The sequence below is a fragment of the Camelus dromedarius genome, chromosome 3, assembly GCF_036321535.1.
Source record: "Camelus dromedarius isolate mCamDro1 chromosome 3, mCamDro1.pat, whole genome shotgun sequence".
Taxonomy (NCBI): domain Eukaryota; kingdom Metazoa; phylum Chordata; class Mammalia; order Artiodactyla; family Camelidae; genus Camelus; species Camelus dromedarius.
In genome coordinates this window covers 9,802,140-9,820,170 of record NC_087438.1, presented here as the reverse complement: position 1 = coordinate 9,820,170, position 18,031 = coordinate 9,802,140, and the positions used below count along the sequence as shown (strand labels likewise).

The 18,031-nt window shown below is 38.1% G+C and overlaps 1 protein-coding gene across 1 annotated transcript in view; it reads left to right on the top strand.

Moving 5' to 3' along the window:
* The window catches only part of DNAH5 (dynein axonemal heavy chain 5), a 236,785-nt gene that overhangs the window by 167,707 nt on the left and 51,047 nt on the right, over nucleotides 1-18,031 (top strand). Inside the window, exons 56-60 of the mRNA XM_064479570.1 lie at nucleotides 6,628-6,859; nucleotides 8,039-8,153; nucleotides 8,412-8,588; nucleotides 12,458-12,661; nucleotides 16,304-16,483. Coding sequence (XP_064335640.1) covers nucleotides 6,628-6,859; nucleotides 8,039-8,153; nucleotides 8,412-8,588; nucleotides 12,458-12,661; nucleotides 16,304-16,483 — 908 coding nt within the window. The remainder of the gene's footprint in view (nucleotides 1-6,627; nucleotides 6,860-8,038; nucleotides 8,154-8,411; nucleotides 8,589-12,457; nucleotides 12,662-16,303; nucleotides 16,484-18,031) is intronic.

Sequence of the window (18,031 nt, the reverse complement as noted above, 5' to 3'; positions counted from 1 at the left end):
AGGTCACTTTTTCCTCCTGCTCTGTTCTCCTTGAGTCTTGAACGTGGCCTTTTTCTTCCCATGTTTTGCCCTCCTCCTCCCGTTCTCCCTGAGCCCTCCTCCCTTTGTCCGGATACTGCTGGTTCAGCTAAATGTCACTTCCTCAGGGAAAACGTCCCCTGCTCCTCCCCACCCCCCACTAATCCAATTGTCCTGTTATGCATTTCACAGCGCTCTGCTCTTCCTTCTCGGAATAACCATAGTTTTCAATTTAAATACTTAGTTGTGTGATTTGATTAATGCTTATCTGTCCTACTAAACTAAAACTTCGTGGGCTCACAGACTACATAATCTTTGTTCACGATTTCAGGAGCTACAGGGCCTGACGCCTGCAGGGTTGAATCAATGAATCAGACCATTAAGATTCATCATCCTTCCATAATATGGCCCTGACTTACTTGCAGTCTTCTCTAATCCAACATAAACCTTCTTTCTTTCAGATATACCTCTTCTGTTTGAACCCTGAATATCCTCTGATTATCTATGTTCTCCCCCATGTTGTCTCCCCTATCAAGACTGTTCTCTGCCATCTTTTTTATCTAAGTTTCAAAGCTTAATCAAGACACATCAGATCCTTTGTTCACTTAGGAATATTTAGTTTTTTCCCCCTTTCTTGGACCTTTTATGTCTATAGCACTTAAACCGTATATAATGCACCTGGGCATTTCAATCTTTTTAAACCTTTTGATAACCAGTGAGCTACTGTGACTATGTCTCTGATCTAGTCTAGTAAATGTTTAGAGCCAGCCTACTGCCTGCATACACAGTACCGTGCTAGTCATAGTCGTGGATAAAATAATTATAAGACACGAGACATACCTTCTTTGTTTTATGAATATAAAACCTTGTTGGGAAAACCGACATCTACACTTAATATTAATCTGCCTTGTGTTGTTTTGAAGGAATACCATCTGTGGGCATTGGAAGTACTCAGTCCACTTAGGGGTGTAAGTGTTATTTATTCTTTTTAGAAAATTAGGAACAAGATTTCGAGAAAAACCATTTAAGGTGCCTTTAAGATCTGTATTCTGAATTAAATTATTATCTCCAGGCACATCAATAAGAAAAGATACCATTTTGTTAGCATATTTCATTTAGATTGTAATAAATGTTTTCCATAAAAGTACTGAATTATTGTGCATTTTTCTAATTTATTTAGTCCTCAAGATGTACTTTATTTTTATTTTTTTTAAACCATTTTAGTGAAGTCTGAATGACATACAAAGAGCTGTACATACTTAATGTATACAACTTGACAAGTTTGGAGATGAGTGTTTACCTGTTAAACTATAATCTATGTCATAAATGTATGCATTATTATCTCCAAAAGATCCCTCCTCACTTCTTTAATGATGACAATGATAATGACTATTTTTGTGGTAAGAACACCTGCCATAAGATCTACCCACTTAGCAAAATTTTAACTATTCAGTGGAGTATTGCTAACTGCAGGCACTATGCTGTACAGAAGATCTGTAGGACTTACTCATTTTGTGTAACTGAAACTTTACATCTTTTGACTAATATCTCCTCATTTTCTCCACCTCGTGTCCCCTGGCAACTACCAGTCTACTCTGCTTCTATGATTTGATTGTTTTAGATTCCTCATGTGAATGGTATCATGTGGTACTTTTCCTTCTGGTCTGGTTTATTCATGTTGTTGCAAATGGCAGAATTTCCTTCTTATTTTAAGGCTAAATAATATTCCATTGTATGTAAATACCACATTTTTTTTTTAATACCACATTTTCTTTATCCATTCATCTGTCGATGGACCCTCAGGGTGTTTCCGGGTCTTGGCTATTGTGAATAACGCTGCAGTGAACAAGGGAGTGTAGATATATCTTCAGTATCTTGATTTCAATTTCTTTGGATATATGCCCCAAAGTGGGATGGCTGGATTATTTGGTAGTTCTATTTTTAAGTTTTTGAGGCAACCTCTTACTATTTTTCATAGTGGTTGTTCCAACTTATATTCCCACCAATAGTGTACAGGGGTTCCTGTTTCTCTACATTCTGGCCAATACTTTATCTTTAAAATTTAAACAAATTTTTTTATAATAGCCATCTTAACAGGTATGAGGTAATATCTCCTTGTGGTTTTGATTTGCATTTCTCTGATGCTTAGTGACATTGAGCATCTTTTCATATACCTGTTGGCCATTTCTCTTTGGAGAAATATCTGTTCAGTTCCTTGCCCATTTTAATCAGGTTACTTGTTCTTTACTATTGAGTTGTAGGAATTCCTTATATATATATTTAACCCTTTATTAGGTTTGCAAATATGTTCTCCTCTTCTGTAAATTGCCTGTTCATGTGTTGATTATTTACTTTGCTGGGCATAAGCTTTTTAGTCTGTAATCCCACTTGTCTATTTTTGCTTTTGTTGCTTGCACTTTTGGTGTCACATCCAAAAAATCATTACCAAGACTCATTGTCAAAAAGCTTTTCCTCTACAGTTTCTTCTAGGAGTTTTATGGTTCAGGTCTTATGTTTAAGTGTTTAAACCATTTTGAGTTGATTTTTGTGTATGGTGTAAGATAAGGGTCCAATTTCACTCTTTTGCATATGGCTACCCCGTTTCCTCAACAGGATTTATTGAAGAGGATGTCCTTTCACCACTGTGTATTCTTGGCACCCTTGCTGAAGGTCGTATGACTGTATGTGTGTCAGGGTTTATTTCTGGGCTCTCTATTCTGTTCCACTGGTCTACATGTCTGTGTTTATGCTAGTACCATGCTGTTTTGATTTTTGTAGGTTTGTTACATATTTTGAAATCAGAAAGTGATTTTGATTTGTTCTTGCTCAAAATGATTTTGGTTATTTGGGTTCTTCAGTGGTTCCCTATGGATTTTAGGACTTTTTTTTTTTTTTTCTGTTTCTGTATAAACTGCCTTTGGAATTTTGATAGGAATTACATTAAGTCTGTAAATTGCTTTGGGTAGTATAGATACTTGAAAAATACTAATTCTTCCAACCCATTAACATATGATATCTTTTTTTTTTTATTTATATCTGCTGTAATTTCTTTCGTTAGTGTTTTATAGTTTTCAGCACAAATCTTTCACATCATTGGTTTAATGTATTTCTAGATATTTTATTTTATTTTTGATGCTAATATAAGTGAGATTATTATCTTAATTTCTTTTTTGGATAGTTTATTCTTGTTCTTTAGAGTATTTTTCTAATTTAAAGATAGTCAGAAAGAGCCAAGTGTCCTCCCCTTTATCCCACATATACAATAGATGCTAGATTTTGTAGGATTTTAATAACTATATTGCTTTTTTAAAAAGTGAGTTCTTAATATGTATGAATTGAAATGGACTGAATTTCTGGGTGAAACATTTAAAGGAAAATATGCTTTGTAAAACTCTAGGCTTTCCCACCATTTAGTAATCTTCATTTTGGCAAATCTTTGTTTTCAGCTTTATGTGGAGTTGTTTTGAGTTGTTTCTAAGTATCTGTATTATCTTCATTCTGGGGGTATCGCATTTCTTAATGAAACCTTGTGATTCCAAAGTTACTATTAAATCAATTAAATTCATTTAGATTTCTCCAAGGCAAAGATAATTATTAATGTTTGACTAGACACCATTTTATATCAGTACAGTATTATTAAATTGGAACTAAAATCAATAGCATATTTTTGGCATATTTCAAAGACCACCATCTTAATTATGTAAATAAACTGGCCCTCTTTGAAAATTATTACTCAGTTTATACTATACAAGATTTTGGCCTTATGAGTTTGCCACCATTGCTTTTGCAACTGTTTGCAGCTAATGATGCAACAGAAAGAGAGGTGAGACAACTGCACACAATAACTGCTCAGAAAGTAAAGCCAACTACAGTAGTTCCCACTGGTTCCCAGAAAAATTAGCATCTTTTGTTTATAAAGCACATTAGCAGATATCTTTGAACTTAGGCTTTAATTTAAAAAATGTTTGTTTGGCACTAAAAAGACTTTGTGTAGTATTGTTTTATTTGAATTTCTAAATCAAGGTGATGTGAGCTTTGGAATTCATCATCTCAGGCTTTGAAGTCCAGTTCTGCTACTTACCAGCAAACTTCTCTAAGCTTCGTTTCCTTATCTACAAAATGTACATAGTGATATCCATCATTTAGGGGTGTTGTAAGGATTCACTGATAAAGTTTTGTGATTTAGGATCTGCTGGGATTAGATATGCTTGCCTCTGAATGGATCGGTTAAGAATGTGTCTGTAAGAGAAAATCAGAGAAGCGGTGGTGTAAATAAGTAGGTTTTTGTTTGTTTGTTTCTTTTTCCTGGTACCAAGAAAATGCAGAGACGTGCAGTCAAAGCAATGCCGCTGGGAACCTTACTCCTACCCCCTTAGGCTGTGGCTCTTACAGGCACAAGATGGCGGCTGCATCTCAAGGCTTTGCGTCTCTTGGTGCCTCATGAAGCTTTGCCTTTTACTTCAGGGCAAGATTCTGCCCCGGGGACTTTTGTCTATGTGTCATTGGCCAGAACTGAACCTCACCCCCTGCCCCAGTGACAAGACAGTCTGGGGAATCAAAGAGTTTTAGTTGGGAGTTAGATTGTTACTCTAAGCAAAGTTGGGATTCTTTAAGTCACAAAGAGAGGGGATGGTAAACTGACTATATTTCAATAAAAAAAAAATATATATATATATATATATATATACAAAAAATAAAGTACATGTGAGAAGTGAAAAGTAAAAAAACACAAAACAAAGAGGGAATGGCTACTGGATAGGCAACAAATGCATCTTCCTCACTTTATTCCTTCAGTTCATCGAATCCAAATGAGGTGGAAGTTTGAGGGCATCAAAATTCAGGGACCGAGGTCAGTGTCCTCCCTTCTATCCCACCTCATCTGTTCTACATCAGGTGAAGTGAGCAAACAATACCAGGATATAACCCACAGTAGCCTCAGACAGCAGCCTAAAGGTGGGCCCCCAAACTGGCTTTGCTGCTCTGGTGACTGGACAGTGAAGGTGACAGAAGGGTTTTCTATGGCTTGCGTCTGAGTCTCAGCAGGCTTAGGTCACCCTAAGAGGAACTGCAACACCCCCCCCCCTTAACCTTTCTGGCATCGGAGATTGTGGGTCTATGGAAAAATATGTTTTGAATCCATCCCATTTTTATTCTTTGACTTTTGGGAGAGACAAAAAGACAACTTGCTACATCAAGAAAAAAGGCACCATTTTGATACTCTCTGTTTTATGTAAGAAAGAAAAAAATCGTTATATGATAAATACAAGAAAGTTTTCAGAAAGTGGGGTTGTCCCTGAGGATATTCCATAAAGCTTGGTGTCATTCCTAGCACACAGACAGTACTTCAGCCACTGTGATTAATACTGACAAACAATTTGTCACGGGAAAGAATTGTTCCTATATTTCCAGTGACCAGACTTAACCTTCCTAGAATTTAAATTGTTGATAGGATTTGCTTAACTACATATGAAAAAAATATGACTTCTGAGGGTCTTAATTTATTGCCTTTCAGTGTATATGTTAAACTGTATTTGTAACCACGCTGATCAATTGTCTCTATTATTTACATAAATGTAAACACCACCCTACAATTACGGCATTAAGAACTTGATATAGTGAGACTTACTGATGAAAGGCACCATTTTTCTGTCAAGTTATGACTTGATAGGTTTGTTCACTCGGTTCCTTGATTCTTCCTCTTTTCCCTCCCATTTTATTGGCGGTATTTCTATTTGCAACTTTTATGTCTATTATTCAATACTTTTTAGCACTTTTAAAGCCAATCCATAGGCCATTTTTTTTCTAAGATGCATAAAGATGGCTTTGATCATTTTTAACTGTGTAATGCATAACCCTTGTGAATTCCTTGGAGTTGAGACCAAGTGTCATAGTGGTGGGCATTTGGCACACATCCTCTATGTAAGTGATGATGGATTAGCTCTGACTTCATGGCCTAATCTTATAATAAGAAATACTGTCTTAGAATTGGTCCCGTGTTTGGCACTGTTGGGAAGATAAAGGTCTACAACAGGAGACTTTTGTTCATCCATTTTTAAAGGATACCATAAATTCGAATTGACTACAGATGGCCAGCTGCCACATTTAAGGACAAGATGGCCCAGGCATAAAAAAATGTAATGACGAACATTCCACGTGCCAAATGCAGTCCGGACCTGGAGAGTTAAGGTTATGGCAGGTTCTGAGTGAAATAAATAAATAAATAAATAACTGGGGTTGTTAAATATGAGTACCAGGTGGGTATTGATTTCTGAGTTGTTTGTACCACTTTTGTCCTTATGTAAACCGTAAAACAAGCTGGCTGCTGACCAGAACCTACAGCTGTGGAGAAGAGACTTCTTTGTACGTGTACCAGAAAACAAAGAATTATGATAGGTTTAAAGTCTGTTCTAGTTTTGTACATGAAAGGGACGATAAAATTCTGATGTCAGAGACCTGGGGCCAAAACTGCTGCCATATATCTAGCTAGCTGGGGCTATAAAGATGGCATGCATTCCTAAGGATTGTCTAAGTTTTAAAAAATAGCCAGTTAACTTTTAAAATGATAATTCACTTTCATATCTCACACGCTGCTGTCTTTATTCTTTCCAGTGTCTGAACACTTCCTCTCTTCCTATGATATTGACTGCAGTTTGGAAACCAAGAAGGAAGTTGTCCAGTGCATGGGCTCCTTCCAGGATGGGGTGGCTGAGAAATGTGTTGATTATTTCCAAAGATTCCGACGTTCTACCCATGTGACGCCCAAATCATACCTCTCCTTTATTCGGGGCTATAAGTTCATTTATGGAGAAAAGCTTGTGGAAGTGCAAACTCTGGCCAACAGGTAGGGATGAAGATCAAATATAAAGTTATTTTAAAGCAGTGATTCTCAACTAGGGGCACATTTGCTCTTAGTGGACATTTTGCAATGACTGGAGACACTTTTGTTTGCTATAATTAGGGTTGAGGGGCTAAGGGGTCTACCGGCATCACAAGAGTTAGAGGTCAGGGATGCTGCTAAACATCCTGACAGTGCACAGCACAGTCCTCCATCACGAAGAGCCATCCAGCTGCAGATACCGATAGTGCTGAGGTTAAGAAACATTCTCAAGTGCGTTCAAAGGATTATTCCATAGTTGCGAGGGGCTTTATTCTCACCCAACAGGATTAAGTGTTGCTGAGTTTTCATGTGGCCCAACACTTTCTATAATTTTGAGTGACAATGATGGAATTAGTGGGCTGAGAAGGAAGCTGAGAATACAGACATCCTCTCCTCTGTCCTCTCATCTCTCTGGTCCCACCCTTTCTGAGTGTCTGGGATAGAAGAGGTTGCTTGACGCTTATGTTCTGTGCATAGTAAATATCCTACTTCACTGAAGTTTGTTCCACATTTCTCTGCTCTGCCCAGCTCTTTTCTGAACACTTGTATCTTCTGCCTGAAGATGGCCAGAATCAGCCAGGGTGGTTATGGAAGGGACCTCTGGGTGGGTGACTGAACTAAATGCCTCCAAGGGCTCCAGTCTTTAAGATCACATTATTTCAGGGTTAGGCAGGCAGCTGGTCCCTTCAGGAGGCTGTTCTGATGGCTTTAAATTTTTTTTTTCTTGATACCAAGTCTTTCTTCTTTTAACTTCATTGGTGTCTTTAAAAAAACAGAACTTATTTATTTCCTTCCCTCCGTGATAGGGCTTCAAGCATTTGCAGTCTATTGTCATAATAGCTAAAAGGTCATTCAGCATGTCTCCTGCGTGAAATAGAATCTGGACACCATTGTTCCTTACGGCATGCAGCGTCCTTAGCAGATTCACTCTTTCCACGCCCGGTCTATGCAAACATACAAGTGTCTTCAGTCGGGAATCAAGCCTGGAGGTTTACCGTTTTTTGCCAAGCCTTCTTGGGTTTGCTATTGTAGGTGCATCAGTCTTCAAATATGACCATTACTGTCTGTATCAGTAGACCGGGACCGGGAAAATGTGGCCAAGAACCACACATTTTAACACTGCCTGCTTGGATTTTCCATCAGAATGAATACCGGATTGGAAAAGCTAAAAGAAGCCTCTGAGTCTGTTGCAGCCCTGAGCAGAGAACTGGCAGTGAAAGAAAAGGAGCTCCTAGTGGCCAATGATAAAGCCGACACGGTGGGTGGGCGTTCACGTGTGGACCACATTTTCTTTTGAATTCCCAGTTCATACATGTTAATGCTGTGTGCTCCTTCACTCAGAACCATGGAAGTATATGTTTTTTATTTCCATCAGAATGCAATTTTCTTAACTCTATGTATGAAACATCGTGTAAGTGGACAAAATCAACAACTCGAGCAAAATGTGCATGTCCAAACTGGGTCTTTGGTGATTTTTGAGGAGGTTTTCTTGTTTGTTTGTTTTGTGTTGAATTAGGTCTTAAAAGAAGTGATGATGAAAGCACAGGCTGCCGAAAAGGTCAAGGCCGAGGTACAGAAGGTGAAGGACAAGGCCCAGGCCATTGTCGACAGCATCTCTAAAGATAAAGCCATTGCTGAGGAAAAGCTGGAAGCAGCCAAACCAGCGTTAGAAGAAGCAGAGGCAGCCTTACAGGTACATCTGTGTGGTGTAACAGATGCCAGCTTTCAGGGCCTGGGAGCGGGACTAAGGCAGAAATGGTGAGTCACATCCAGGAAGTGTTCCAGCACTTCAGACCAGGGCTCTCTCCCCTGGAGTGATTTCAGTCACATGTTCTGCTTGGAGATGTTTGCTTTTTTATTTTTTTTGAATATTGCACTTAATGCTTCACATCTCATCTTCCTCACTCATGAGTAGTGAGCAGTGTCAGAGGAATGGTGGTTCAGTGTCCTGGGTTCTCAGTTTAACTCTGTCACCAGTAAGCTCTGTGACATTGGGAAAGTCACACAAAATTTCTAAAATAACATTTTTTTCACTCATTCATTGAGGACATTGGATTAAGTCTGTAAGATACAATATTCTCTGAGTATTTCTATGAATTATCCAAGTAGAGGACTACTGATCTAATGTAGCTCATGAACATCAGAGTTGGACCAGGCTTCCGACACCGTTATCCAATGTGGTTGTGTGGCAATAGCAGAAATGATGAAATTAGAAAGGAGGTTGCATTCTGAGACCCAATGAGAAACAGATTATATGATTCCATTTATGAAACGGATGAAAAGAGGTTAAACTAATCTCTGTTATTAGAAGTCAGGGTAATGCGCGCAGCGAGGTAGACAGCGATTGGAAGGGAACGTGGAGGGGTCGGGAGTGCAGCTAACCTTCTGGTTTTGATCTGGGTGTTGACTGTACAAATGCGTTCACTGTGAAAATTCTGTGAGCTGTATACTCGTGGTGTGTGCATTTCTGTATGTATATTGTACTTCAACAAATAGTTTTTAGAAACTATACTTATATCCTGTATTTCACCTATCAGATTGGCAAAAATTCGAAATTTGACACCATACTTCATGGGAAAGCTACAGGGAAATAGACGCTCTCATACACTGCCGGAGAGGGCGTGGAAGCTCTGCACCCTCCACGCCAATGTTTTTAAATTATTAATCTTTTTACCACTTTCTCAGCACACTGCCTGAAACACTTCTGAATCTTTTTGATCCAAGTTAAGTCTTGAAGCTTTCTGAGTCAATATACAACATATGAATTTCTGCTCTTTTGAGACAATGAAGATATTGCCTTCTCTTTTATCTCTGCAACTTTTCACGCTACTCTTATATGTGTTATATCTTTCCTCATTGTTTCTCCATTCCTCCTTGCACTGGCTAAGCTGTCCTCTTTAATCCTAGAAGTCCTCCAGGGTCTTTAGTCTCTCAGATTGGTGGGTACCTCATTTCTACCCCCACCACTTTTTAAAAACCAATTTATGAAGGTATGATTGACATATGAAAAGCTGGACATATTTAATATATATAACTTGGTGAGTTTGGTGATAAGTGTTCACCTATGAAGGCCATAGATATGTCCATCACCTCCCAAAGTTTCCTCCTTCTCCTTTTATTGTTATTATTATTACTATTTTTTTTCTGTGGTAAGAACACTTAACACAAGCTCTACCTTCTTAACAAATTTTAATTATACAATGAAGTATTGTTAACTATAGGCACTATGCTGTATAGTAGATCTTTAGAATTTATTTATCTTGCATAACTAAAACTTTGTGCCCTTTGACCATCACCTCCCCACTTCCTCCTTCCCCCTAGCCCCTGGCAACCACCACTCTCCTCCCTGTGTCTATGAGTCTATTTTAGATTCCATATATAAATGAGATCATGCAATATTTGTCTTTATTTGTCTGACTTATTTCATTTAGCATCATGGCGGATCCACCATGTTGTTGCAAATTGCAATTTCCATTTTTTGAGGCTGAATGATATTCTATTGTATGTAGACATCACATTTTCTTTATCCATTCATCTATCAGTGGACTTTTAGGTTGCTTCCCTATCTTGGCCACTGTGAGTAATGCTGCAGGGAACATGGCGGTGCAGGTATCTCTTCAAGATCCTGATCCTTATCCTCCCCTGCCCCTTTTAAGACACTGGCTTCACAGAGAGTCTCTAATCAGCAGAAAGTCTCTGATCAACAGAGAAAACAGTGACAGTGTGAAGAAACTTCTACACCTTTATTGGACACATGTCACCTAACAACATCATAGGAATAGAGCACATGGCATCTCAGGTCTTAAAGGCCTACATTTTACCAAGATTTGAAAAGCTTGGCATCTATCTTGACATTATGAAACATTTTCCGGTATCCTCTTAATTTTGCACTCTCTACCACTAAAATATTCAGCATTATGTAATCATCAATGCAGAAATGTGTGGAAACAGGAATACGATGATGGGGCATGTGAGGGAGGTTTTCAATAATTTCCTTCATGTTCTGTCTCCATTTTATTGCCTCTTTGTGAGCTTTTGAAATCTGCTACTTCCAATTTATACTGAGGAAATTTCCAGGTGCATCTAAACTCTAACATTTTGGCATCAGGCTACATAAATCTAAACAACAAATAAGATAACAGCAAAGAATGTCTCTTCCTGTCTTAATGCTGATCTGACTAGACACAAAAATATATATATATAATAGTCATACTGCTTTGCCTGAAGGAAAAATAGGAATCTAATACTTAGTTGAAATAGGTTGAATTTCATATATATTCCTCCCCTCATCTCCTTTTTCGTGGCTACCTAACTTAATTGAGCCCAATTCTGTTTGAAAACTCCCCCTTTTAAAACTGAAGTGAAATAAGCATGTCCAGCTCTTTTATATCACTTCACTTTGACCCTGCTTCTCTGTCGGCAACGATATTTCTCATCTCAAATAAAGATCTGTCTGCCATTTCCAGTTCTTTAGCACAAATTCTCCTTCACGTCCAGCTGTCTAGATTTCACAAAGGCAAGTGTATGTACTTATATTCCTAATTACCACGTTCTGTGATTTTCCCTCTTTTTTTTTTTTTTTTTTTCCAGTCCTCAGAGAAAAGGTCATTACCTTTGATGAGAAGGTTGTTGGGTACCTTCCTTTGGCAGGAGGAATGTAAATGCAAATAAGATGGAAGGTTTTCAAGACCTAGAAGGGATGCGTGTGCACGATGTCTTAGAAACAGGACAGTTGCAGATGCTTCTTTTTAATATTTTTCCAATTCCATAAAGAGTGTAAGCGATAGAACAGTTATTATCAACCACAGTGGGTCTAGGTAACTATTAGATAATTTACTCTGTAAGAATCTCTGTACTAGAAATGGAACAGAACTCTTCTAAGAGCTTAGTGAAATTCCTGTGGCTCAAGACCCATCATTTAAAGGTCGATTCCCCACTAAGAAACCTCTAATTATTCAATCTGGCAGCCTCTAGGCTACTCACTAGTGTCAGTCCGCGGTGACAGGTCTTGAGAGAGAAAGAGGCAGATTCTCGACCCACGTATCTAATGAGTGAAAAAGCACTGCAAATCCTGGAGTTTTCCTGACTTGGAATCCCTGGAATCTACTTAAGTGCTGAAGATTCTTTTCCTTTCAGATGACAGCTTTTTTCTGACACTAAGTGGTCTGTACAATTTTAGAGAAGACACAGCTCCTTATCTTCTCACCAACATGTCTCTCACTGTCTCTCCTCTCGCTGTCAGCTGGAACTGTAAAAATCTGAACTTTGGTGGGGCATGTGTTTCTTTGGGATTAAATATACATCTAGCCCCCATGACTGCACCAAACTTAAAGATGCTTGCTTTCCTCTGTTGAAGTATAATTGATTTGCAATGCTGTGTTAGTTTCAGGTGTATAGCAAAGTGATTCAATTATACAAAGCCTCAGTAAATTTAAGAAAAATGAAATTGTATCAAGCATCTTTTCCAACCACAGCACTATGTGATTAGAAACCAACTCCAAAGTTTCTTTTGTCTGCAGTTTCTTGTCTGAGATTGAATGATAACCTTTTCTCCTCCCCCAGACCATCAAGCCTTCAGACATCGCCACTGTCCGCACGCTGGGCCGACCCCCTCATCTCATCATGAGGATCATGGATTGTGTGTTGCTGCTGTTTCAAAGGAAAGTCAATGCTGTGAAAATTGATCTTGAAAAAAGCTGTACAATTCCTTCCTGGCAGGAATCTTTAAAACTGATGACGGCAGGAAACTTTCTACAGAATTTACAGGTTGGTAGTTTAGTAATGATGGGCTAAGAGGGGACTCAGATTTCATAAGAGTATCTGGGTCCTTTAATTGAATATGCTTCTAAAAATAATTTACCCTACATGCATATTTTTACTTATTAAGTTTTTTCATCTTTACTGGGGTATAATTGATAAATAAAAATTGTATATATTTAAGGTATACAACTTGATGTTTTGATATATGTTTTCACTGTGAAATAATCACTACAATCCATCCATTAAATCCAATGAACAGCCAGTTAAATATCTATCACCTCACATGGTTACCATTTTTTCTTTGTTTTTCCTTTTTGTGGTGAGAACACTTAAGGTCTACCCTCCTAGCTAATTTCAAGTATGCAATACAATATTGTTAATTATACTCACATTGCTGTATATTAGGTCCCCATTATTTGTTCATCTTGCATAACTGATACTTTGTACTCCTGACCAATGTCTTCCCCTTTCCTTCTCCTCCCCCTCATCCCAGGCTACCCCCATTCTACTCTCTGTTTCTATGAGTTTGAGTATTTTAGATTCCACATATAAGTGAGATCATGCAGTATTTGTCTTTCTCTGTCTGACTTATTTCACATAGCATAATACCCTCCAGGTCTATCCATGTTGTCATAAGTGGCAGAATTTCCTTCTTTTTTAAGCCTGAGTAATATTCTCTGTACATATTTTAAACATGTATGTATTTTTTCAGAGTAGAATTTTCTCCTTTAAATATGAGGTCTTGTAAGCATTAGAGTTTTTCCTGACAGATTTTAGGTGTATTAAAGCATCATCAGTGACATATTTTAGTAAAAGTTAAAAAAATTAAGGAACCAAAATGTGTGCGTATATTGTATGTACAAATACATGCGTATATTTATATTTTGCAAGTCTCAATAGTAAATTTTTGAGTATTGATTTGCATCTTTTAAATTTTATGAGATATAATTTACATATGATAAAATGCACAAATTTTAAGTGTAGAGATGAATGAATATTTACATATTCATTAATGAACCTATTAATGAACACTGACATCAAGATTTGCACTTCCAGACCCCAGAAATCTCTAGTATCCCAACACATAATCTCCCCTAGAATAACCATTATTCTGACCTTTATCCTGAAAATTAGTTTTGCCTGTTTTGAAATTTACATATATGACATCATGTCATAAAAATCTTTTGTTTTGACCTCTTTTATTCAGCATGTCTGTGAGATTCCTTCTTATTGTTGCACAGGACAGTAGTTCATTCTTTTTTCATTGCTATATAGCTTTTCAATCTATGAGTAATGCAGTAGTATGTGACAGCTATTTAGCAACTAGTTCTCTGGGGAGAAAAAAGAAAAAGCTCTGACTTGGAGTGTTTGCCAATTTTCATGGTATAAATATCCCCACAGTGGCTGATTTCAGACTACTAGAATGCTGTTGCCGAATGTAGAATTGAGAAGTGGTACGTAGTAGGATGCTGTTATAAGATATTTCTGCCATATAAATGTAAATGATCTCAAAAACATAGATAGTAAAATGCAGTAATTAGGAAGTGGCAAATTTTCCTGTACATTATTTTTGTTTAAAATAACGCTTATTTAATTGTAAGTTTGTGTAATTTAATTGTTAATAATGGCTGTGTTTAGCAACCAGTTTGCGAAGTTTCAGAAAATTGAACAATCATTTCTCATGAGCTTATATGAGTCAGCACCAGTGTGAACTGCTGTAATTTGCTTTAATGTGTTTGTGCATTGTACTGTTGATGGATTTTTGAGTTGTTACTAGTTTGGGGCTAATAGAAATAAAGCTACGGTGAATACTGGTCATTTAGTGGGCATATTTGCATTTCTATTGGCTCTGTACTCAGGAGTGGAATTTCTGGGTCTTAGGTTATACATTTAATGAGCCTGAGTAGATAGTGCCAGAGAGTTTTCACAAGTTGTCGTATCGGTTTCCACACCCACCGACAGTGTATAAGTTGCTCCACATCTTGACCATTTTCTACTTTTAGCTCTTCTGAGGGGTTTGTAGTAGTGTCTCATTACTGTGGGCTTAGTTTGCATTTTCCTAATAACTAATGATGTTGAGAATCTTTTCATCAGCTTATGAGCCCCTTGGGAATTCTTTTGTTGAGTGCCTGTCCAGGTCTCTTGTCCATTTAAATTATTTATTACTTTGTAGAATTTCTTTATATATAAAATATGAGTAATTTGTCATTTATATGTTTGCAAATATTTTCTCCCTCTTTTTGCTTTAGTTGTTCATTCCATTAATAATGTCTTTTGATAAGCAAATGTTCTTGAGTTTAGTATGGTCCAGTTTATCACTATATTCCTTAATAGTGCCTTCTGTGTTCTGTTTAGGAAATCTTTGCCCGTCTCTAAGGCAGAATAAATGCTTCTGTGTTTTCTTCTAGAAATTTTATTGTTCTAGCTTTCATATTTGGATCTTGAGACAATGAATTGGCAACACCCACCCAACTTCCTAGCGCTATCTGTCATTCAGTTTTAAATTCACCATTGCCCATGTGGATGCTATGGCCAGAGCATCTTGTGAAGCCCCTTAGAGCAGCTACAACAAGAAGCTTATGAAACCAATAGGCCATACAGATTTGTCTCAGATAACTAAAATATGAGACTCCAGGACGCAGGTGCCACCATGAAGGAATAACGTGCTATCTGAGTGGAGAGGAGGTGGTGATTCATCTGATTGTGAGAGTGTGGAGTGTCAGTGGTGACGGCAGGATCAGGGTGGGGGGGGGTGGCTCAAAAAGTGTTCACTGAAAAATGTGACAGTGGAATTGTACTTGCCTTATATATACCTGGTACAGAGCCACTGCTCTTAGGAGCTACCTTGCTAGTTGCCTTTTGTCACCACCACCCTTCTATGCTCCCAGGTATTTTTCTGGCTTCACTATTTTTTAAATCTCATAAGAGAAACTTGCATTAAATGAGAACTGAACGAGAGTATATTTCACTCTATGTATGTAGTGAAGGCTTTTTTCTCTGAATTATTTAGGTGCTAAACTTCTTTCTACTTGGAAAACATTTAATCACCCTCATTTAGATGATCAAACACCACTTTTAAAAGGTCCAGTTTTATTGTTTGGTCAGTCTTCTCTTTTGATGCTGGAAGGTATTCTTAATCTGTTTCTGCTACTATTTTTATTTTTTATTATTTTTTGAAAGTTTAGTGTTCCTTTAATAATTTCAATAGTGAAAATTCACAGGAGAGAAAAACTATCATTTTGAATTTATTTCAAGCATTTGAAAATGTTATCCCTCCAGAAGAGAACAGTTCTCTCATAATCTTGATAGTTCTATGATTAAAAATGAATTCATCACCCTCAAGGCCTCATGTCCAACTTATTTTATAATCCTCACATTTTAGGTAAGTTTACTAGAACCTCTGTCTGCATGTATTAAGCAAGCATTTGGTTGATGCTAAATATATATGCTTTATATATTTGCTTTATACATAATGCTAAATGTATGTATGTTTATATGTGTCGAAATATATATGACTTTTGTCTAATATTTTGAAATATTGACAAAATAAGATGTCATTCATTCATTCTTATTTTTTAATGGTTTCAATGGCATTGTGAGCATATGGCAAGAAGTATTCTGACTTTGTTTTACTCCATTTTTCCATAGCAATTCCCAAAAGACACGATCAATGAAGAAGTGATAGAATTTCTGAATCCCTACTTTGAAATGGCAGACTACAACATCGAGACAGCTAAACGTGTGTGTGGGAACGTCGCAGGTCTTTGTTCCTGGACCAAGGCCATGGCTTCCTTCTTTTCTATAAACAGAGAGGTGTTGCCTCTGAAGGTAAGCCTCCTTGGGGGAGCTGCTTGATGTGTGCCGGCCAGGGGTCTCTAGGTCACCTGGGCTTCTCTTTTCATTCAGCACCGGGGCCTTCAGCTTCTGCTGTTACACCCAAGTCCACAGGGAGAGCTGGTGATAAGCCAGGCACAGGATGTTTCTCCTCTGTGATTCTCCTCCAGTCGGAATTGCATGAGCCTTAAGCATAAACTCCCTACAAAGATCCTAAGTCCATTGTGAGGCTGCTGGACATTTTTTTTCCCCCACTGTCAACTTGAAAAAAAGAAACATAGAAAACTGTAGCATAGGATCCACCAATAATGTCTAAGATCTCCTGCTGGGGAATCCGGGGAAGGAGGCAGGTTGACACACAGTTGCTGGTGGCTGATCTTGACTGTAGGGAGATCCTCCTTTGTCCCTCAGGAAAGGAATTGAGTATCATTGGATATTTAATGTAATTTGAGAATATGTCAGTGTTGCCCTTTAAATAGTTACATTTCTAAGCTTCACATGTGTCCACATCCTTCCACCATTCAGTGACACTCAGTCTTTAGCAGCTGGAGAGGCAAGTACGTGTTTTGAAAATGAAACCCTGATGCCTCAAAAATCACACCTTATGGCTTAGTTGATTATTTTGCTTTTGTATGAGTCCACTCTCTCAACCATCAATTAAAGTCCATTTACACTTCTAAACCCTTGGAACTTAATAGTCATGCTAAAAATAATCAAGAATAGAAAGAATTTAGGGCTAGAGTTACAGGTCCCATTTTATTTTCTCATGGTTACCGTAGCAGGGCCGTGTATTCAGTTGTGGAGGCCCTTGGGGTCCTAGAGCAACTCAAAAGAGAGGAGACTCACTTGGCTCAGAGATTTTTAGAGCAAATAACTGATGTCATGCTGTCTGACATGATGGATTTTGGGACCATTGAAGACTCCAGCCTAGCTCACAATTGCACATTCTGATATTGACTGAATTATAACCACCACATGCAATGAAAAGGATGGGCATCCTTTGCAAATTTTTCCGGGCAAGCTTATATAAGTGTCTTTAAAGGAATTATGCAGAATTCACAGTGGGGAGTATTTACTTTGTAGAAGTAACTTTAAGTAAAATGAGCTGAAATCAGTACAAAATAATGGATGTTCTGACAAGTCTTATGTAAGGACAAAGATACCTCCTCGCCTGTGTTCAGTATGTTTCAGGCTCCGCCCAGTCCCAGGACAACCTAGCTTTTACCGTGGGAAGTGGAGAGAGCACCATCAGGAGGGGAATCTTCTACTCGTGGCTGGAAGTATGCTTCTTTTCTGAGAAGCCTGTCCAGGGCGTGCCTTCCTGTGTTCTTGGGAGCATCCAGCATCTGGGAACGTTCAGTTTGTCAGGTCCCTCCTATTGGCAGTCAGAAAAATAAACGTACTTACATGGATGCTACACGTTCCCTGCGTAGGGATAAGCAGAGGGCAACACTAGTGCAGGTTATCATTGGGAAATTCTGCTCAGTGTATTAGGAAACACAGGCCAAGGCCTCTAACTTCACTTATTCCTGGAGGGACTTC